Raw genomic sequence first — 23293 nt, 5'->3', positions numbered from 1 at the left:
TACGAATAGATCCAGAGATCTGCATTACAAGTTTCCCGGGTGACTGTGCCCACACTGACACATTTTTTTCTTTTTGATAGGTAGCATGTGCACACGTGCATGAGAGACAGAGAGAACAGAGAATGCACCCTGGACACGTGCTTGTCTCTCTGCAGTACCTTCCCCAGCCCTGCAGCTCCCTAGGAGCTTAGGCATCCATGCATGTGCCTGGCGTGTTTCAGGACAACTCAAGAACCTGAATCCCAGTTGGCTGTGTGACCTCCAACACCACAGTCCACTACACTATAGACCATGCCACCAGGCTGGGTGGACACTGACTTTTGAGAATCCCTGTACTACCAGCATCTGGTAGCCTCTGTCCTTGGGGAGGTACTCCAACAGTTTTTATAGTAAATAACTGGTTTTGACTGATCTGCGCAAGTAGCTTGTTTGTAAAGATTTGTCCTACCAACATATTTCTCATGGCATCTATGTGAATTTGTTTTCAACAATATACAGTGACTTAAGACAGTTTCTTCTGAATGCATCAAAAAGTAGTCACAATTTCTAAAGTTGTTCTAGACTTTGACATGAGCATAGGTGCCCAATTATAGAGCTAAAAAACATTCATCATAAATCGATGATTCTTCCACTAAAAAAAAATTTCTGTATCTGACTGATTCTCAACAATAATGCATAAAGACAAAAACCTAAACTAGCCACACAGCTTTAATCATAGTATTTAGGGCAACAGTTACAAATAAACTATGGACAATTGTATAGGGATGAATCTTATATAAGTAGATGTCTGGCTTGAAGATAGACATTAAGCCAAAGTAAACATCCACATTATCAACTCTTCCTCCTAAACTGTGAGCTCCCTAAGATAAAGAAACATGGCTTATGCATTCCCTTTATCCCCAAGGCCTACCATAGTGCTAACATGCTCAACACATGTGCGTCAAATTGACATAATTCATTAGTTACCTACTTCAACTTCATACAAAATTTAGCATGAAGCAAATTTATTTTAGTATGTACAATAGGAGTGATCTAATAGAACAGTGATATTTGTGACATCATCCATTCTGTCTATGATCATTAGGAAAACATTACAGTAGACATTCAACATGTCAAAAGAGCAATCCTATGGGAAATCTTGCAATTACTTCGACTAGAGAAGAGAGTTAAGAAACTAAAATCAAGATCCCAGGATTCGCATACACTTTAAGGTTCGGAAACAAGTTCTATTAAACCTCACAAGAACCAGTTTGAACCTAAGCTATTCATTTCACATGACTATGTCTGATTTTAATATAAGCCAAGAGGAAGAGTATGCAAAATCTGGCATAAACACCTCTTCCTGAATGTGTAATGAAACCAAGTATGTATTTTTGTAAGAATTATTCAAAAATACCATATCCTGAGTTGCATTTATAGATATTATTCTCTAACACATTTTGATAAATAATAACTAAGAATAGAATCCACGATTTTTGAGAATAATAAGGAGTACACCTAGTTTTTTGGTTTCAAAAAAACCTAAGAGATTTAGCTAAAAATGAATACATTTAAATTTTATTTGTAAAAGCTAATTTTCAGGTGCCAAGCAAATTTCTAATAAACAAACTAGTAAACAAATGAATCACAAACACAGCAGTGCTGCCTGTAGCCAACCTTACCCGTCTGTGTCTGTTTTGAACTTGATGACAGGTTCTGAACATGCCACAGAACATCCAAGACAACTGCATTATCAGCTTGTGTACTTAAGCTAAGGTCTGGGATCCATTCTCTGTCTCCTGAAATGGAATAATGGTGAGACAATATACAGCTTTAAAAAAAGAGGAATTCATTTTATTAGCTTATCATACTTACTGTCTTACTGGACAATATTTAGCTAAATAAGAAATATTTATGACAGTGAGATATATTGTAAAATACAAAAATCTCATAATTATAAAAGCAACTAAATTCATATAGCTTGATTGAAAAGAAATAAATAATGAAAAGACTGCAAAGACAGTATACACATACGTGCTTAAATAAAAACAAATATTTTAAAATGTATGTATTTTACATTAATAAACATTTGAACACATGAATAAAGCTCTAGCTTTCAAAAGTAAACTACAAAATCTTGAATAGAAAAATCTAAATATACATATAACTAGTAATAATACTGAATCAAAAATATCCGAGCAATAAGAAAGTCCTGAACCTACTGCCTTCAACAGTGAATTCTATCAGATATTTTTTAAAGAACTAACAACAATCCTTCTGAAACTTTTCCAAAAACCTGAATAGAAGTTTATTACGCCCTAACTCATTCTAGAGTCAGAATTAACCTGAATATCAAATTCAAACAAAGCCACTACAAGAAAAGAAAACTACAGACTACTACCCCTTATAAGTTGTTGCAAAAATCTCAACAAAGTACTAGCAATCCAAATTCAGCAGCACATTAAAAAATTTTTATACTACTGCCAAGTGATACTTATTCCTGGAGTGTAAGGATGGTCCCACATTCAAAAATTAAAGTGTGACACTCCACATTAACAAAATGAGGGAAAGTTAACCGTAAGATCATTTCAATAGCTTCAGAAAACACCATTGGTAAAATCCATGATAAAAACACTCAAAAGCTGGGAACAGCAGAAAATTATTCCTCATAATAAAAGGTGTATTTGAAAAACTCACAGTGACCATCGTATTCAGTAGTGAAAATATGAGAGCTTTTCTTCTAAGATCTAAAGTAAATATCCATCATTTATATTCAACATACTACTGGGAGTTCTAGTAAGAGTAATTTGGTAAGAAAAAAAAATAAAAGGCACCTAAATTGAAAAGAATAAAGTAACATTATCTCTGTTCACAGGTATGATCTTATAGATAAAAACTCTAGACCCTGAAGATTCCACGTACACACACACACAAAAATATTCATTAAATGAATTTAGCAGAATACCAAGATACAAAGTCAACATGCAAAAATCAATTGCATTTCTGTACATTAACAATGAGCAATCTGAAAAAAAAATTAGAAAATACCATTTACAATAACATCAAAAGAATAAAATACAGATGCATTAACAAAGGTGATAGAAGACTTGTTCAAAGGAAATTAATATTACTGAAAGAAAATTTTAAAAACCTTAAATGGAAATACATCTCATGTTCATGGACTGAAAGACTTAACAGTGTTAAGGTGCCAGTATTACTCAAAGAAATCTAAGTATTCAAAGAAATCCTTAGAAAATTCCCAATGACAATTTTCTACAGACAAACAACAACAAAAATGCTAAAATTGATATGGAAGTGACCTGTATTTTGAAAAGCACAATAAAAGTTGAAGGTGTAACACTTCCTGATTTCAAAACATACTACAAAGATACAGTAAGCAAAACAGTGTGGGACTGTCATGAATAGTCATACAGACCAATGTAATAAAATAAAGAACCCAGAAATAAACCCTTACTCATTGGATCAAATTATTAATTAACAAAAAAAAATCACATATATTGGACCAGCACGTGGTATGGAAGTTATAGTACTGGATCCCACATGGCTGGCTGCATAGTTCAAGTCCTGGACCTGGTGGCTTGAAATTCATGCCCAAAATCCCAAGAAGAGAATGGAGGAGAAGGGACTGTGGTGTGCGATCCCCCTTGAGGGGGTGACTTCTCACTTTGCTCCCCTTTGTCTCTCTTGGGCAATTGCATGAGCCCCATAGCCAAAACAAACACAAACAAACAAATCGTATACATTCATGGTATACAATGTGATGTTTCAAATTATGTACAGATTATGGAATGGCTAAATGAAGTTAGTTAACATATGCCTTACTTCACATATTTATTTTTGTGTGTGGTAAGAACATTTAAAATTTTGACGGTGGTGTCTTGATCACTCAATGAGAAAAAGACAATCTTTTCAGTAATTGGTCTTAGAAAATTCAATATTCGCATGCAAAAGCATGAATCAACCTTTACCTATACCACATATAAAAATTAACTAAAAATTAATAAAACACCTAAATTTAAGACCTAAAGTGCTACAACTCTTAGAAAATGGAGGGCAAAAAGTTTACAACATTGCATTTTGACGTGATTTCTTGGATGATATCAAAGGCATAGGCAACAGGGAAAAAAAGTCGAATTGGACTTCATGGAAATTTCTTTTAAATTCTACATCAAAAGACACCTATCAACAAAGTAAAATGGCAGCCCACAGAATGAGATAAACTATTTCAGAATGTAAATTATTTAAGAGATTACTATACGGAATATAATAAAGGAATCCTAAAACTCAACAATAAACAAAAAAATTCAATTTATAAAATGAGCAAAGGATTTGAATAGCAATCCTCCTAGGGAGATAAACAAATCCTAATAAGCACATGACAAGATGCTCAACAAATTAAGTACTACAGAATCTATGAAAATCTAAACTAGAATGACATACCTCCTCAGACACATGAGATGGCTACCTTCAAAAAAACAATAATAGGGCCAGCTCTGTGCTGCAGCAGTGAGGAGCTGCTCAGGAAGAGTCAGATCCCCCATAGTAACCTAGATTTAGCTCTCTGAGCAGATCATCCAGAAGCACACTGGGCACGTGCACAAGTGTCCAAGAGCCAATGGGCTGGGGACTGAAAGAAGAATACTGTGGCATGATCAACCCTGTGGAAGGTGCTTCTCTCTCTCTCTTTTTCTCTCCCTCTTTCAGTCTCTCTCATTCTCACATGTGTGTATATGCACCCTGTCATTACTAAAGGGGGAAAATACCATTAAAAAAGGCAGAAAATAATGAGTGTGGCTAAGCATGTGAAGTAATTGTAATATTGGTGGAAATGTAGTAATATAGCCACTGTGGAAACATTATGGCAGTTCCTAAAAATTCACTGAAAACTTGGAAGCAAGGTCTTCAGGAGCTATTCGTACAACCTATGTTCACAGCAGCGTCAGTCACAATAGCTGAAAGGCATATACTATACAACCAACGTGTCCATTGAGATGAAGGAATAAAGAAAATGTGGCATAGTCATACGATGGAATGTTATTCATATTTAAAAATGAGAGGAATTTCTTTTTTAAAAAAAATTCTTTCCATTCAACAGTGACTTTTCAATTATGTCCCATAAAGCCTTAGGGATTTAGGAGGTCATACAAGAGAAGCTGAGAAGGAATAGTTCAAACTCTTTATTCTCAAGTTTATATATACTTATACTTCTTTAAAAAAAAAAAAAGAAAAGACGTTCTAATGTGCTACAAATGAGTGAAACTTTAGGACATTATGCTAAGTGAAATTAGCTAGTCATAAAAATAAAATACTGTGTGATTCCATTTACATGAGGAACTCATTGCAGTGAAAATCACAGAAACAAAAAGTACAGTGGTGCTTACCGGGCACTGGAAGAAAGAAACGATGACTTATTTTTCAATGGTATCAAGTTTCAGTTTTGAAAGATAAATAAATTTATAGATGAATGGTGTTGATGGTTGTACATTATAAATACATTATATACCACATAACCATAGAGTTAAAAATGGTTAAGATGGTAAATTTTAAAATTATGTGTATTTTGCCACAATAAAAAAATAAAAAAAAATTAGGAGAGAAAGGAAAATTACAAATATATCTCAGAAATTTCATAGATCTTGAAATTGTGTGATTCGTTTTCAGGATGGAACTTAAGAATCATCATGTAACACTTAGTAGTTGGTAGAATAATTCAAACACTTTCTGCTGTTTTACACTCTAGTAAGGGCCACCTGTTTACAGCTCTCCCACACCGCTACCTCTCATTTCTCTCTCCCTCAACAAGTAATCCTCACTGGAAAGCTGAGGAGAGTCTCAAGGAGTTTCTCGGTGATGAAAATAACAAGATGGTGTCTGTACTCTATGGAAGAAGTGGAAGATCTGAAGACATGGTAGAAAGGGTAAGTGTAGATTCCAGAGACTACAAGGGAGGGGGGTGAGTGGTAGAGAGTGAGTGTTAGAGGGTAATTGAGGAGGGACAATGGGAAGAAATATTGAACAGACAAAAGAAAGTGAAGTTCTATGTTGAAAAAAAGTTCTATATTTTTTGCTTTATAAAAATAAAAAAGAAAGAATTAAATTAAATTAAAATAAACAAATAATTTAGTAAGGGCCATACTTTTTTTTGGGGGGGGGAGAGATTTTCACTGTAGGGCGCGTGTGCTCGCCAGACAGACAGAGAGAGACATAGAGAAGGAAAGTGAGAAATCACCCCCCGGGGGGATGGTCACGCCGCAATCCCTTCTCCTCCATTCTCCTCTCGGGATCTTGGGCACGCACGCACACGCGCCCGGCGTGAGTTTTAAGCCACCGGGTCCAGGACACGAACCGCGGTTGACTACATGGGAGTCCAGCGACATAGCCATTACACTAACTGCTGGTTCCCAGGGCCATACTTCTAAATTCTAAAAATACTTTCTCTAATTAGCATTCTGACAGTAGCCTTAAATCTAAATATATGGGAACATACACAGTGTTAATAATTTTATCAAGGCAATAAGGAAATGGTTTTATTCACTGAAAAGAGTTGTCCAGTATTTCCTTAGATAAAGACAGACCATTTTAAAACAAAACAAAATGAATCTGATACCATGTCTGAATTTACCTGCGACTGTAACCCTAGTACAGGAATGGCTGCCCTCTAAGCTGTGAGAAGGAAGTAAGTGGAGTCTTTCATTTTTATCAAAAATAAAGAATCTCTCAAGTCCTTGATATTGTTCAGTTATAGGTTTACTTCTGCAGGCTATTTCTTGTAACAACTAGGAAACAAAATATTCAATACAATTAATTGTATTTTCCACCTCATCGAAACAAAGAAACATACTCATTCGTCAAACACCTACTACATACATGGCGAAAATCCTCATCGAGTTTAGGCTCTAATAGTGAAGACATAAATAATAACATTTATGTATAGCAAGTTCTGAAACATGTATAAAACACAATTACAATAATTATCTGAAAGTTGCCATCAATCCAAAGAATACAGAAGTTCATGATATAAAGTTCTCCTTTCTCTTTTCTCTCCTTTATTTTCTTCTCTCAGAGTCTTGGCACATAAATTATTCTGGAATACAGAATCTCTTTGATATGCAGTGCCTTTGAACTAGTATATTTATCTATACATAAAATAATTTCAGAGATGAAAGAAAAATACAAGTAGGAATGTAGGAAAACTAAAATTAAAGAGTTCATTTGTTCCAGAATATAGCCAACAGGCAGTTGAGGGGATTTGGGCACTCTGAAAGTGACCCACCTTGGGATCTGCACCCGCCTTGCTGCTCAGTCAATTTTGAACCTCTATCTCTCTCCCATAGTACATGGAAGGACTTTGTTTCGATTTTCCATAATCATCCTATAGATTGGACCCACCACATGAGAGAAGACTCACCTTTGATCCACTCCCTGATACTTCATTAACTAAGCAAATATCGCAGGAGGGAAGAATAGAGAATGTCAACACACTGGGCCAAGTTTCTTAGACGCTACTGTCTCCCAAGCCCATAGAGCCACCAAAGAGAATTATTTACTGCCTATCATCCAAACATTATCTAGCCAATCACTGCTGTTCCAAGACTCCTTACTGTAGCTTTTGATCAATGTAGCTTTTGATCACCACCCCCTCCCCATTCATGATTTTTGCCTTTAAAATCACACCAAATTCTGTAAGGCCTTGGCCCACATTATGCAAAGAAATTTGGATACTGTGTGTCCAAGAGATTCTCACTCTGACCAAGTAAACTCTGCTTTATTTCCTTTGCCTCAACCTTCTCTGATAAGGCTGTTAAGTCTGATAAGGAATAAGGAATAAGTTTGATCTGACAATGGTCATAGACAATATTCAGCTTTACAAAAGATGCATTATAAAGCAAATATACATGCAGGAAACTGGGGATTTATGAAATGTATATAACTATAAATGAGCAGACTTAGGCTTTAAATGTATATCTTGCCGATTTGAAGTCTAGGATTGTTATAATACCCTATCAATTCATTTTCAAAATACGATTTTATTCCAGAATAGAATGTAACTGGGATTTAAAAAGCACATGAGTCTAGCAGGAAACATCAGGTAGGAGCAATAAGAGCTCTAGCTAGGTATAAAATATCAGAGTAGTTACCAGTATTTAGTAATTCCCTAATCAATCTAATGGATGCCCAAATGTAGTTGGTTTCTCAAGGGATTAAACAATGCAACACACATAACTGTACACTATACAAATGTGTAAATCATATAAATGAGAAAATATTACAAAACACAGCTAGTGACCAGTAAAACATGTCATTCAAAGACAAATGCAATTCCACTCTTCTCAGAATATCTCTGGTTCCCCCAGATATTGATCAACAATTTTAGAATTTTGTCAGCTATAGTGACGCTCATGATGAAATATGCAAATGCAAATCTGGAAGGTTTTTTACAGATCAGAAAACAGCCTCTTTTGTTTTTGTTCAAACTCACAAAGGTAACTATTGACAGTTTCAGATCCAGAACCAAAGACCCCTGACTTGCCCATGTTCTCCCAATTACTATCCTATAACTTAGCACTTTATTCTACAGGAAGTTCCACCTTATTAAGAAATCAACTACTGATAACTGAAGTGCAAAATGAACAATCTTATGCTCAATTTGAGGAAATGCCACTACTAAAAATTACCCCTCCTTCTGGGGACATGAATTTTCTACTAGAGCATAATGGTTTCAGTGATTTCTGTCCAGGGAATGGCTTCGACTAGGGCAGGAGGTCTAGTTCAACCGTTTAGGTCTTAGGGAAGAAAACAAAGTATATTCAACCACTTAACTATTCAAAAGTAAAAATTCAATGTGCAAATTTTCTTATGGAGCCCTATTTATAGTCCGCCTGTCAATTGCCTTTTTTTCTGTGCTTTTTCACATCTCCTAGAATTCTCTCTAGCTATGACCCAATAACTACTCATCACACAGATTAGTCATTTTGCAGAAGGTTCTCAGAGAGAATAATCTCAGACTCTCAGTTTAAATCCTATTAGAAGTGGTGGACAATCTCTGTGAAACTATTTACAGCTTTTATCCCTCAGATATAACTACCTTGGAATGCATTAAAATATTTATTGTATTTAAAAAGGTGAACCTCAAGTTAGAGACCCTCTAGTCTGTCAAAGATTTCGTTACAATCCTGTAACAGACTTTTCCTGAACAAAATGCAAGTCCTTTAATCTGGTATCTCCTATAAGGAAAAGATGGCTTTTACATACAACTACCAGTGTCCAGGACTGCATTTAGTGTCACCTAATCGGAAAAACAGTAAACACGTCAGCCTTTTTACAACAATCCCTGGCATCTGGTTATGTCAGCAGGTTCCAGTGGGTGAGGACTTTTAAGAACCCCAGGGATTTAAATACTCTTTCAGTTTCCTGAACTGGTTCTGTCAGAACACATTTTATACTGGAAAATGTACAGTGTTAAAAGAATAAACCATTAATGTGTCCTAACCATATATGCCTTTTGTTTTTTTTAACCATCAAAACTTAGTGATACCCCTTTACATGAATTGCATAGGGTGGTATTAACATGTAAAAGAAGTAAAGGAATACTGCTTGAAATTAGTGGTGCTTTTCAGTCACGGCTGTCCTGACTCTGGTCAGTGGACAATAGACCAGGAAGTCATGTGCCATGCAAGTCAGGAGACTGACCACCTAAATCCACGGTTCCTGGGGAAACTGAAAAGGGCAGGGCCTGGGGGCTATCTGTATTTCCCTCCTCTCCTACTAAACTGATGATCATGACTGGAAGACTTTTTCCCAGGGAGTTTATCACCTGAAGGACGTGGAGAAGAGAAACAGAGAAGGACAATACTCCAAAGAGATCTCATTGGTAAAGAAAAGAGAGCTCAGAAACCAACCCAACTAAACAGATGCATGTTCCCAAAAAGTGGAGAGTGAAAGAAACAGACATGAGGTAAGGCGATGACCCAGATGTACTTCAAGGTGGTTTCCATGCCTTAGGGAATTAGGCCTGATGGGAAGTAAACTTCCTCTAACATCCTTAACTAGTCAAGTTGTTCCTTTTTCCTTAAAGAATTGAATAAGGAATAGAGACACTGACTGGCAGAATCCACTCCAGTACTGCAGTCTCCCAGGGATAGACATTAGTCCCTTTCCCTTTATAGAAAAATGAATAAGCAATTCTCTCCAGAAAACCATTTAACCATTGATGACATAGGTCTGTCCTCACCTAAAATCTTGGATAGTCAAGGCCTTCTATTATAGAAAAAATAGTTAAGCAACTATTATGCTATACTATATGCAAAAATAGGAATAGTTGTTCTTCACGGATTTTTTAAAAAATCCAGATGAATATTTAAAAATTCTCACAAACTCTCAATAATCTGATGACAATAAATTCCAGTAATTAACTTTCTGAGAACTTACTATGTATAAAGCACTATGCTTGATGATGTAATCATTAACCACTTTAAGCAGACACGCTGTTTACAGTAGTAATACAAGGGATCAAAATAAAAATACTAACTTTTTGAAATTTCACTTTAATTATGAAATGCCTAAAAGTATCTATATGTACAACTTGGCCACACAATGTAATATCAGTAAGTTAAAAGACTTGCTTCAGATTTCTATACCTTTTTTTTTTTTTTTTACTTTTAGAGCTAATTAAATTATTGTATTGGTGTTAACACACTGTATTCTCATTCTCTCGCTCTTGCTCTCGCTCTCTCTCTTTTCTTTTCTTAATTTTCCAGAGGACAGAGAGATAGAGAAAGCACCTCGATGGGGCACTATCACAGTGCAACTCATTCTCTTCCATTTCTCTATCTTGGGATTTGGAGCATGCACACATGCACAGGTACACACAACCCACAGGTTTTCCAACCCACCAAGGCCAGGATTCAGACCATCCATGTTGGTGGTCATCCATGTTGGATTCAACTCCCTAAATCACTAAGCCATGGGGGGGGAGCCCAATACACAGTATTCTAATACACGTTTTTTCCTAGTATTACATCTCAGTCTATCCATATAAAGTTACAACCATCTTAAATGTTTCAAAAATCGTGTTACATTTATACTGTCTTTTTTCTAAAAAAAAATTATTTATTTCATTTCCTTTATTTACTTACTTATTTTTTAATCTGACCAGAAACATACAAAAAGAGAGGGAAAGTGAGAAAGCGAGCTCCCAGGTTCAGGACTCTAACTGCTGCCAGCCATGTGGGAGTTCAGAGCCTTAATCATCATGCTACAGGGTAGCCCCAGTACAGTGTGCTCTTTTACATCTATATTTTAACAACATATTTTGGAGATACACCCTGTTTCGTTCACTTTAACCACTACATTGTTTTGCACTACATAAATTACCATGAATTATGTAACTGACTATTTGCTAAATGCCTTTGATTAGGATTATGGAAGCGTCCCTTCATTAATAATTTTACTTAAAGTTTTTAACTTATCAAATGTTTTACCACATCTATTGAGCTACTGTATTCTTGAGATAAAATCAGTAAGTTACTTTTTTTGCTATATAGGTTACTGGATTTGATTTCCTATTATTTTATTATACATGAATTTATATTCTACCATGAAAATAAAGTATTCTTTTCTTAACTATTTAAGCTTGTCCCTGCTTCATTATCAAGGTTATAATAGCCTCAGAAAATAATCAGAACTTTTACCTTCTTTTCTGGTCTTTGAGAAAGTTTGAATATTTAGACATTACAAATTCTTTAATGGTTTTTAAAATTAACTTGCAAAACTTATGTGCCTTTTTTTGTCCTGTTCTTTCTTTTATGAAGCAAAAGCAGTTTGCAGGAAAAGACATTTAAGTATTGGTTTAAATGCTTTAATGGTTATGGGTCTTTTTGATTTTCTAATTCCTCCAGTGTTAAATTTCATAAATTGTTTTGACAATTTGCATTTTTGTTTTTCAAATGTATTGGTATAATTTTTTTATAAAGTTAATTATTTTTTAAAAATTAGGCAACAACTCCCTTTTGATTCAATATATAGTTTATTTTTACCTTTTGTTTTTTTCTTATATACAGAATGGAGGTCTAAATATGGTTTTAAAATTTTGAAACAATGCAATAATGGGCAATTGTAGCTTTTTCCCTTCTGAGAAGAATTACATTTCTACGTATTTCTTGATTAGTCATATTCTTGAAAAAATTTGTCTTCTTTACCTTATACTTACATTAAGTCCACCTGTTTCTATTTACATATCTGCATTTATTTCATTTTAGTTAATGACTTTATTACAGTAAAAACTAGGAAGGATTGAATTACCCTATATTATTCACTACAGTAAATTTCATTTGGTAAAACAACACTCTTATAAAGGTGCATGAGGTAGGTCTTAAAATATTACTTGTTGCAGAAACCAATTGTTAAAATGGCATTTACCATATTAGAATTTATCCTGTAAGTCATTAATGTTCTTTTCTGTGACTCACTTTTCTCTAACACATTTCAACTTCAAAGACAGTAACATTTAAGACTGCATTATGTTTATATGACATTTTCTCATGAAATTTCTTGTAAAAATTTTAATATAATAAACATAATAGAGATTTACCAGTGGTGACTCTGTAGGTTTAGAATCTTCAAAGTTTGGCCTCTCCTGCAGATTGCTAAATTCCAAGCATTCTTTGATGTCTTGAGATAATTTCTCTTCAATGGAAGGTTTTTCTAAATCTATACATGGCAAAGAATCCTTGCTTTCAAGTGATATGCAGAAATCATCAGACTTTTTACTACTTTCTGTTTCTATACTTTTCTCTTTTAAATTTCTTTCAAAACAGCTGTTTTCCCCCATTTTTTCAATGTCAAAAGAATAAACATCAGGATCCACAATGTTGCCAAAATCTGTATTTGATGTTCCTGCTGTTGAAAACACACAATTGCAATAGGTAAATGAATAAATGTAAACAAGTTAATTAAATTGTTTATAGACCTAAAGATCTATGGTAAAACCTGTACCAATAAACACTGTTAAATAAAAAATATTACACTGAGGTGTCAGTGTTGAATAGTTCTACTGCGCTTATGTCCATAAATGGTAATCGGTTTGCTTACACAACCCGATGTTAATAGCAAGACTAATGAAAAGAGGCAAGATTTTATTTTGTAGGAAAATCATGGAATGAGTGGATATCTTTGTTTCAGCCTGTTCGTCAACACCCACTTCCCCACCTCTCACTCACTCCAATGAGGTAACCGTAATTCAAAACAAATACTGCAGAGGGAACCTTGTGTCCACATGTTGCCTTTCCTCCCTAGCATACCTGGTGATGATGAGAGGGAAAAGGGAAATTGGCCAGATATAAAAACAGCAGTAGTTAGGGGCACAGAAAATGTGTAGCTGAGACACCACCTGCCTCTAGAAAGCTACAAAATGAGCAAGATTGCATTAGTCACCCAGCTCATTATGTCTGCTTTAAATAAATCTCATGGTTTAGATCATTGGTTTTCAACCTGGCCGCACAATGGAATCATCTGAAGGTGCTGTTTAAAATTGTCAGTGCATAGGCCTGACCCCAAACCAATTAAATCCCACACTGGGAGTGAAATTCGGGTGCTGGTCTTTTTTGTATTTTTCCCACCAAATTCCACAGGTGATTATAATGTGCAGCCAGGGTGGGGAAACACTGGTCTAGAGTTTTGGAAGAATAAAAATTCTTTAAGGACTGTTGTGTCATGTTGCTTTCATTTAAAATAAAATTGCATGCACTATTATCTAGATGGAATACAGCCTCACCTGATTTTTTCCTTTTTCTCTTTCCAAACAAATATCTCTAAAAATAGGCTGCATAAAATAATAGAGGCTTGGGCCAAAATAATCTGCAGTGATGTAAATTCAGCTTTACAGTCCAAAGAACTTACTTTTATAACCAAATGCTTGTATACTTTGGCAATTACACATAGTATTTAGAATTGCCACTTCCTACAACTGTCACCTCTTACATACCACAAATATTATAAGAGAAGAAGAATGTCAGAGAAAAATGTTTTATCTGTATGTCAGAGAAATGTGTTTTTAAGAAAAATGTTTATAAAGACTATTCAATATAATAAAAATTCCACAATACTGTTGTACTTCCCCTTCAACCTAAATAGTAACTATCTATGTGATTTGTTTGAAGAATAAGCTATCCTTTTCTATATTGAAATATCTACTATTACCTTAAGAATTTTTTTTCAAGATCACAACATTGCACTATTAGTAACCTATCCATTGCTGCTAAAGAGTGACTAAAAAGCCTTTCATAATAAGGTTAAAAATGCAATGCAGAAACTATAGGTATGATTTAATTTATTCTATTCATTAGAAGCCCTGTTAAGTTATAAAATTTTGTCTGTTGGTTCGACATTTTAAAAAAACAACCTAATCAGTCTCACAGATGGGTTAAAAAAAATCACATGATCATATAAAGAGATAAAATAAAAAGCATTTGACAAAACCTAACTCCGATTCATGGTAAATATAATAGGCAAAGTAAGAAAAGAATTTCCTTAATCTGATAAAGAACATTTACAAAAAATTTACAGCTAACATCATGCTTAATGGTGACAAATTAGAAACTTTCATGCAATGATCAAAACAAGGCAAGATTTCCCCCTTTTGCATTGTTTAATGTATCGTACTGGAAGGGAAGTCCTATCTAATACAATCAGACAAGAAAGAGAAGTCAAAGGTAAAAGATTCACCCTATAAGAATGAAGAAGTAATTTTTTTTTTGGTAGTTGACAGTTTTCTATGAAGATTTAAAAGAATCACACACACCAAAAAATCCCTTTGTGGAAGTAACAGGCAGTTGTAGCAAGGCTGCAGGATGCAAGTTAACATAACAAGTCAGTCACCTTCCCTATGTACTGGCTGAGAATCCTCTATCCAAAATCCTTGTGTTCAGATCTCTTTCAGAATTCCTATTATTTCAGATTCTGAAAAACCTTCATATACATAATGAGATATCTTTTGGATGATAATAATTCTAAACATAAAATTTATCTATGTCTCATAGACACTGTATATACACAGCTTGAAGGTAATTTATACTACTCTTGTATGACAACATTTCAACTGCAATCCTTCACATGTGGTCAGGTGCGAAACTTTTAACTTGGGGCATCCTGTCAGCACTCAGAAAGTTTCAGACCTTGGCATATTTTGAATTTTAAATCTCAGATTAGGGATGCTGGATCTGAACAGTAATGAAGAAGGGGACTTGCAAATCAAAACACAGACCTTTTACATTAGTATCAAAAAATGACATACCTATGAATGTAACAAAATATGCACAAGAGCTATACGAGGAAAACTACAAAGTTCCGATGTAAAAAATCAAACAGACAGAGCTAATCCACTATCATGAATAGGAAGATTTAATATTGTCAAGATGTCAATTCTTCCTAAATTGATCTATAAATGACAATTATCTACAAGTGACACAATCCCGATCAAAATCCTAGTTTTCTTTATGGATATCAATAAACTGATTCTAAAGTTTATAAGGAGAGAAAAAATGACCTAGCAGAACCAATACAATACCAAAAGAGAGCAAAGAGGGCTGACAAATCCCTATTTCAAGAATTACTGTGAATCTGCACTGATCAAAACAGTTACTAGCAAAAATGTAGACAGATAGGTCAGTGGGGCAGCATAGACAGCCCAGAGTAGACCCAAGAAATACAGTCAACCAATCTCCAAAGAAGAGTAAAGGTAATACAATGAAGAAAAGATAGTCTTGACAAGAAATGTATGAAACAACTGGATATCCATTTGCCAAAAATAAAGAATCTAGACACAGCACAGACCACACATGTGTCCCAAGAGAGTCACATCCATGTCAACCAGGAAAGAGATTTCTCTTAGCCCAATATGCCGGTTTTTCTTTGACTTTAAACTAATACTATTATCACTTCATTAAATTATGAATCGAAGATGACATGTTCATTGAAACAAAAATCTAACTCCCAGGACAGGATACTTGTGTGTGACTATTTTTATATCATGATATTAAAGCTTGGAAACTGAAACCAAACATTCTCATATGGCATTGTAATCTATAGGTCTCAAGGGAACTCTTAGTAATAACAACATAGAAATATGAACAAGATGATTTGTTTATTGTATAAAATTTTATTTTATAAAATTTTGCAATTTTATTATATAAAATTTGAATGTTTTTGAAAATGATTTATATAAGTGACAGCAACAGGGTACCATTCGAATTTTTATCACTACAAGGCCTTCTGAGTAATCTTTTAAATGCTAAGCCCACAGTAACTTTTGGAGAGTTATTGGTTATTTCCATTGAAAATACAAGCCATTATTCATTAACTAAAAAAAGTATTTACAAAAAAATTATATATATTCTCAACCAATTTTATTCTGGGTACTAACTTTTCAAGTTCTAAAATGAACAGCATTCAGGCAAAGATTTTATAGACTGCAATATCTACTGGTTTTATTAAATTACCAACATTCATTGTGAATAATAATGAGTAACAAGAAATTAGTTACCTTTTGAGTTATCTTTACAATATGTAGAGCTGTTCCTCAGACAAAGATCTAAGAGGTTTATTTTTCCTTTGCTGAAAACATGATGTTCGTAGATGTAATTTTCGTTGGGAAAACTATCCTTCTGATAGGACTTAAAGGTACAGCTTCCATGTTTAAGGACAAGTAAAAGAAAAAGTTGAGAAAAATTATAGTGAAGTTTTTTTTAAAGTTTCAGTTTATTAACGCAAAGAAAAAACTTAATGGAATAGGTTATTTATGTTCATTCTTTTTTAACCTTATTGTGAACACATTCTAAAGTACAAGTAACCAAACAGCATTATGGATTTAAAGGAATAGTCACCTGGACCAAGTCCAACTCAACTCCAAAATTTCAATTGAAAATGTCTTCTTTTCACATTCTTCTAAAAATAGAGGGTTATCTTTCAAGCTCAATGAAATCTGATCAAATCAAGGTTTTACTTCCATATAAACATTATTTATTTATCAATGAGCTATATGAGATAAGAAGCAGCATATGGTATGCAGGTTTCAATATTTTTGCTATAGGATGCATGCACTTGCTGGAGAGACAGAGAAAGAGAGAGACAGAGAAACAGAAAGCGAGAAATCAACCCCCCCCACACACAGGGAGTATGGCCACAGCACAATCCCTTCTCCTCTGTTCTCCTCTTGGGATTTTGGGTATGCACACACACACACACACCCAGCATGAGTTTTAAGTCGCCAGGTCCTGGTCTCGAACCACGGTCGACTACATGGGAGTCTTCCAACATAACCATCATGCCATCTGCTGGTCTTGCAGGTTTCAATTTTTAATAATGACTACTACCTATAAGTATAGTGACAATTTAAATAATGGCCTCTATGAATTGAATAATATATTTAATAGTACTTAGTATTTTGTAATCTATATAGTACAGCATAAAATTCATGAATTACACTTAAAAAAAAAAAAAACCCTCCTCTCATGTTGTTTATGATTCCCAGGAAGGAGACAGATTCAAGTAGTTTGTTGTTGTTGTTGTTGTTTTTTGGAATTATTTATTTATTTAATTCGTTTTGTTATTATTATTTTTTAATTTGACCAAACAGAGACAGAGAGAGAAAGGGAAAGCCAGAAAGCAAGCCACCAGGTCTGAGACTCAAACCATGGTTGGCCAAGTGGGAATCCAGCGCCCTTACCCACCATACCACCTGCCAGCCCCATGTTCAAGTAGTTTTAACGGTGCCTCCAAACCAACACCGTAAAACTACTGCCAAACCCTGATCAGTAACTTTCTCCACCTCCTCTAATAGCATACATAGGAGTCCAAGTGAAGACAAGTGGTAAGATACATAAAATAACTGAAATATAGGCCAAATTGCCATTTGTTTCCTTGGGTATACCACAGTGCATATAAACCTATTATCTACAGAGCAGAGAGTTGTCTTCTGCCAAACCTAGATTCCAAAAGCACATTTGTTACTAGATAACCTGGATCTACACATCCAGGACTCAGGGCTTTTGGAATGCCCAGGCATCACGTAGGTCCTTAGATGTTACAAAATGCTGACAGGGACCTAAAGTCAATCTTAACAAAGGACCTGCTCCTGGCAGTGCTGATGCACTGCTCAAGAGATGCTGGGTGCCACGTGGAACCGTGGTTTGAATCCCCTCCCTGTTCTGCCTGAAACATGCCAGGCCCAGGACCTGGTGAGCTACAGGACTGAAATAAGCAGATTGTGGCATGACAGTGTAGGGTGTTCTTCTCTCTCTCCCTCTGATTCTCATGCTCACATGTGTGCATATTCTTTATTATAATGAAAGAGAGAGTAAATAAGACTATTTTATTCAAACTATTAAAAATCTTAAAGAATTGATGTAATGGCTATTTTTTTTTTTCTTAAGAGAGATTTTTGCTATAGGGCTCATGTGATCGCCAAAGATAGAAAGCAAGAAAGCAAGAAGCATCACCCCCCGGGGGGGATGACCACACTACCATCGCTTCTCCTCCACTCTCCTCTCAGGATTTGGGACATGCACGCACACGCGCCCTGCACGAGTTTTACACTGCTGGGTCCAGGACCAGAACTATGCGGGAGTCCAGCAACATAACACTTGTGCCATCTGCTGGTCCTCAGTTTAATGGCTATTCTAAAGGAACTTGTCTCCAATGTTTACTCAAGTTAATACTTGTAGTCAAAATATCTGAAATCCTAAAGTTTCAACAACAAAGGGGACTTCGAGTAGTCTCTGGCATTATTAAGAGATACATGTCGAGAACTAGCGGTTAGTGTAATGGCTATGTCGCTGGACACCCACGTAGTCGACCGCGGTTCGCGTCCCAGACCCGGTGGCTTAAAACTCACGCCGGGCGCGTGTGCGTGCGTGCCCAAGATCCTGAGAGGAGAATGGAGGAGAAGGGATTGTGGCGTGACCATCCCCTCTGGGGGGTGATTTCTCGCTTTCTGTCTCTATGTCTCTCTCTGTCTGTCTGGCGAGCGCACGTGCCCTATAGCGAAAACCTCTCCAAACAAAAAAAGAGAGAGAGATACACATAGACAGCACCATTACACTTCATGTATTAGTTACACACCAACAGCTGCCTAGGAAGTAATCTAGAGTACCAGAATCCTTCCGGTCTTTCAACCTAATCATTTGTAACTGTTTTCAGTAAATTCATACCAGGCTGGAGTAAAGAAAATCCAAAGCAGGTCTTTAGCGAAAAGAGGAAAGATCATATGAAATATATCAGACTTGGTCAACATTTCTAATAATAACAATTTCTAAATTCATAAGACTTTGTTAGATAATCCAAATATTAAGAATACAAACACAGACAATTTTCGGAGTAAAATGCACTCTAACACTAAGTCGCGTGTTTTCGACACCATAGATTACTCATTTAAAGTAAGAGTTGAATGTATGTTCATGGGAGGGGTTTTAATAAGCAACCAAAGTAAAGAGAAAGTTCTTACCTTTGTTGACTGTCTGAATCAGCTAATTCAACTTTGTAAGGCACGATATTTTCTGGTTCAAATTCCTCTTCATAAGTCTTATTAAATGTATGTTACAAACTATTAGTATGTTCAACAAATGTATTATACTTTAACCAGCTAACTTGGGGGTAATATTTAAGAGTACTTTATTCCTACAAATGATGTCATGAGAGCTCTAATTATATTCCAGAACACATAAGTTCTAGAAGAACTAAGCAAATTCAACAGGTATCTGTTGAGGACAAAACAACCTTCAGAAGGTTGGCAGGTGTATAGACTAAGCTTTCAGAAGAAAACAGGAAAAAACTATACTCTATTCTAGTTTAAAGCAATAGAAATACATAGGATACACAGAATAAGTGTTACAATCAGCTCCTAGAGGGCTGGAAACTTAGAAATACATTATGTTGGTCACGTCCTACCCTGCAGTCCAGGGGCTCTAAATGACTTTTCAAGAGATTTGTGTTAAAGTTATAATTACACTTAACTTCTGAATTATTAAATATTATTTTTTGTTTAAGTAAAAAATATTAAATAAAATTCAAAATTTTAAGTGCAAAACTAAATCTGCATTTAAGTTTTATTGAACATATACCATAATGAGAATGATCTTTGTTAATAAGCCTGCAAACAAAGAACTAAACTAACCAAACACAAAACTAATATTTCCACAATTTAAAGTAGTAAAATTTACCTCACCTCTCGTACTGAATGTTTAAAAAAAAAATGACAATACTTATTTATCTCATAAATGTACTCTCTATGTTAAAAATAATATTGTTTCGTTCTTATCAGCAGGTTTAAATGTTAAAGGTAAATAGTTGTAAACGATGTTGGGTTATGAAAGAAATCGTGCTGGCAATAACACATAGATTTAATTGTATGAGGAATTTCCTGTTTGCTAGGGAACATGAAATGATCAGGCACTTACATCATCCAGTTCGACTATTTTTAGAGACGGTTCGGGTCTCTCTCTGTTCAGTTCTTCTACTGGCAGAAAAAGAGCTGGATATTGTACTTCGATCTTCTCAACTAGTAAATAAGATTAGAAAATAATCTTTCAGAATATACCTATCTGATCATTTTCTTTCTTCAAATAATATCACCAACAATAAAAGGATGGTATTTGCTTCTGCATCCACACTGAGGTATAAATACTGTGAATTTCCTCAGCTTAAGTGAATACACATTTTCTTACCATCCAATTTTTTAATTAAACTATTTAAGTGAATGCAAAGTAAATGAGCATGAAGAAAAGAGCGTATGCAAATTTTGATCTAGAGATAAAGGGTTATATAATTCAGTTGAGAATGATATATTAATGAAACCAAAAGCAGATTTTGATTAATGTTTAGTGCATGTAACTGAAAAGAATTTGTTTGTAAATATCTAATCAAGGCTGAACTGACCGTCACTGTCTTCATCGCTGTCATCCTGAGAACACGGTGCCTCTCGAGTGGTTTTACAGGAATGTGCAAATGTATCTGGTAACAAATGGAGTTGCTCCTGTGGAGTTCTACAGAACAAGAAATAGTCAAAGGACCAAAAAACAGTATATAAAATGTTTCAAGACAAAAATCTTAATTTATCTGTCAAATGAGTGAGCATACAAAAATTAATGATAGAATCATAACCATACCTTTAATTCACAGAGGCAAGGTACAACTGTCTAACAATCTTTATTTTTGGTTTTGTTTGAGTTTTTTACTATAGGGCACATGTAGTCACCAGAGAGAGACAGAAAGAGAAAGGGAAAGTGAGAAATCACCCACCCCAGTGGGGATGGCCACACCACAATTCCTTCTCCATTCTCCTCCTGGATTTTGGGCACACATGCACATGTGCCTAGTGTGTTTTTCAAGCAATTGGGTCTGGGCCTCCAACTGTGTAGTTTGGGCTGTGGGATCCCTTGCCTTACCCTCCACATCATCTACTGACCCTGATTGTCTAATAATCTTATTGTGTAAAAAAATAAAATCTTCGTAAATCAAGGTGACATCACACAACAATTTTAAATTGCCTCTCTTATTCCTATTTGTTTAAGATGAAAATCAAAGTTATTATAGAAGTCAGCGTTTTCTCCAAAGCCATATGAAGTCCATAAATTACACAATGCTATCTTAAAGGCTAATTTATGAGTGTGTGTTTTATCTTACAGCGTTTGCATTATGCTGATAAGTGCTAAGAGAACCTAAGAGCATTTGTTTAGATTTTCACACCAGAAGAGTGATAAAATTGGCTCTTCCCGTGTTATGCATTCAGGTCCAACAATATGAATGTTCATGATATGAATGTTTGACTGTGACATCTATTAATAAAGCTCAATTCTGCTGAAAGGCAATACAACCCTGGAATTCTCAAAAGCCATGAATGTCTATTGGGTTCGAGGAAGTATTTCTGGATTTGGGGGAGAAGGGCCACTTCTAAGCCAAGAATATAAGTGGCTACAAGCTCTTCTGTACCATGTAAGCTCAGAAGGTCCCTAAGAATAAGGCAGGGCCTTCATAACGATCTGATTAGTAGTTCACACTGATGTGAAGCTTATGTGCCAGGCTCTGTTCAAACTAATTTTTGCATATAATGTTTTAACGATCTCCAGCGATGTAACCATTACACCATCTGCTGGTCCCATACCATGCTTTTTTAAAAGCTCATGCCAGGAAGCCAGGAAATATGGACAACTAGACACACCCCGTACAACTACTCTTCATTGGAAAAGATCAAAAAAGATTAAATAAGCTGCACTTGGAACAGAGGAACAAAGAGAAAATACCAGAACACAAAAAGGAAAAAAAAATTACAAAAAAGGGAAACCTCTGAGATGCCGAAACCAGGATGAAGACATAAGGAAGGAGACGAGGTTCTGGGTTTGGAGAGGTCAGAGCCTCAGGAAGCTCTTCACTGAAGGGAAGACGTCCGCAATGTCCCAGGCACTAACCAACCGCACCTAGGATGCTTGCAGTCCCAGACATAGGCAAGTTGCAAAGTCATACAGATCTCAAACCCAGTGAACAGCACTTTCCCGGAGTCCTGAAGGTGCACTAACCCAAAAGAGGAACACGGGCTGGACTGCCGCACCCTGGGACCCAAGCGCCAACGGTGCAGCACTGTTTGGGAAGGAGAGCCACAACCAAAATATGTCCTGCCCTTCAGGGCCACAGACCTTGCACCTCCACATCCTGTTATCAAGTCCTGTTGTCAAGCCAACACTACACATAATGGATGACGGATTCTATGATCTAGCAGGGATTCCAGCATCTGAGTCCTCCAGCACCTCGCTCTTAGGAGAGTGAGTGATGCAATGCGGTTGAGAGGATACTTCTGAGAGACAGATCATCCATGCAGGTATCCCCCAAACTGAGGCCTCTTGACACCCACCCTTCACCAGAGATGGTCATCTCTGGACGTCCTCCCAGAAATTGAGGACTCTTCACACCTCTCTCCAGAAACATGGGCCTCTGGACACTTGACCACCAGAGACTGAATCATCTAAAAGCTCTTAAGAGGTGACAGACTCCTTACTGCCTCTCCCCATCTTCAGCCATCACTGGCAACCCTGCCCACTCACCTATCTCCACTCCCAGAACAAAAGCACAGTCAGCAGAGAAAGCAGCCGACCTACCCACCCAAGCGGCTTCCTTGCTACTCACGTGCCCACATACCAGTATCCCCACCTGAGGGACCCCTGGGGACACAACTGCACCTAGCTCAGCTTTCCTGCACAGCACAGGTGCCCACATTCTGGAGCTCACAGTGCTGACCCCCTGCCCAGTACAG

General features: G+C 35.9%; 1 protein-coding gene across 1 annotated transcript in view; it reads right to left on the bottom strand.

Moving 5' to 3' along the window:
* Positions 1–23293, bottom strand: part of ZBBX (zinc finger B-box domain containing) — a 111152-nt gene that overhangs the window by 18351 nt on the left and 69508 nt on the right. Inside the window, exons 11-17 of the mRNA XM_006150294.2 lie at positions 20926–21032; positions 20448–20548; positions 19496–19572; positions 16538–16680; positions 12590–12897; positions 6623–6776; positions 1662–1778 (exon numbers count right to left, since the gene is read on the bottom strand). Coding sequence (XP_006150356.1) covers positions 1662–1778; positions 6623–6776; positions 12590–12897; positions 16538–16680; positions 19496–19572; positions 20448–20548; positions 20926–21032 — 1007 coding nt within the window. The remainder of the gene's footprint in view (positions 1–1661; positions 1779–6622; positions 6777–12589; positions 12898–16537; positions 16681–19495; positions 19573–20447; positions 20549–20925; positions 21033–23293) is intronic.

Source organism: Tupaia chinensis, unplaced genomic scaffold (genome assembly GCF_000334495.1).
Source record: "Tupaia chinensis unplaced genomic scaffold, TupChi_1.0 Scaffold000281_1, whole genome shotgun sequence".
NCBI lineage: Eukaryota > Metazoa > Chordata > Mammalia > Scandentia > Tupaiidae > Tupaia > Tupaia belangeri.
Note: the sequence above shows the minus strand (reverse complement) of the source record. Positions and strands in the feature narration are given on the sequence as shown.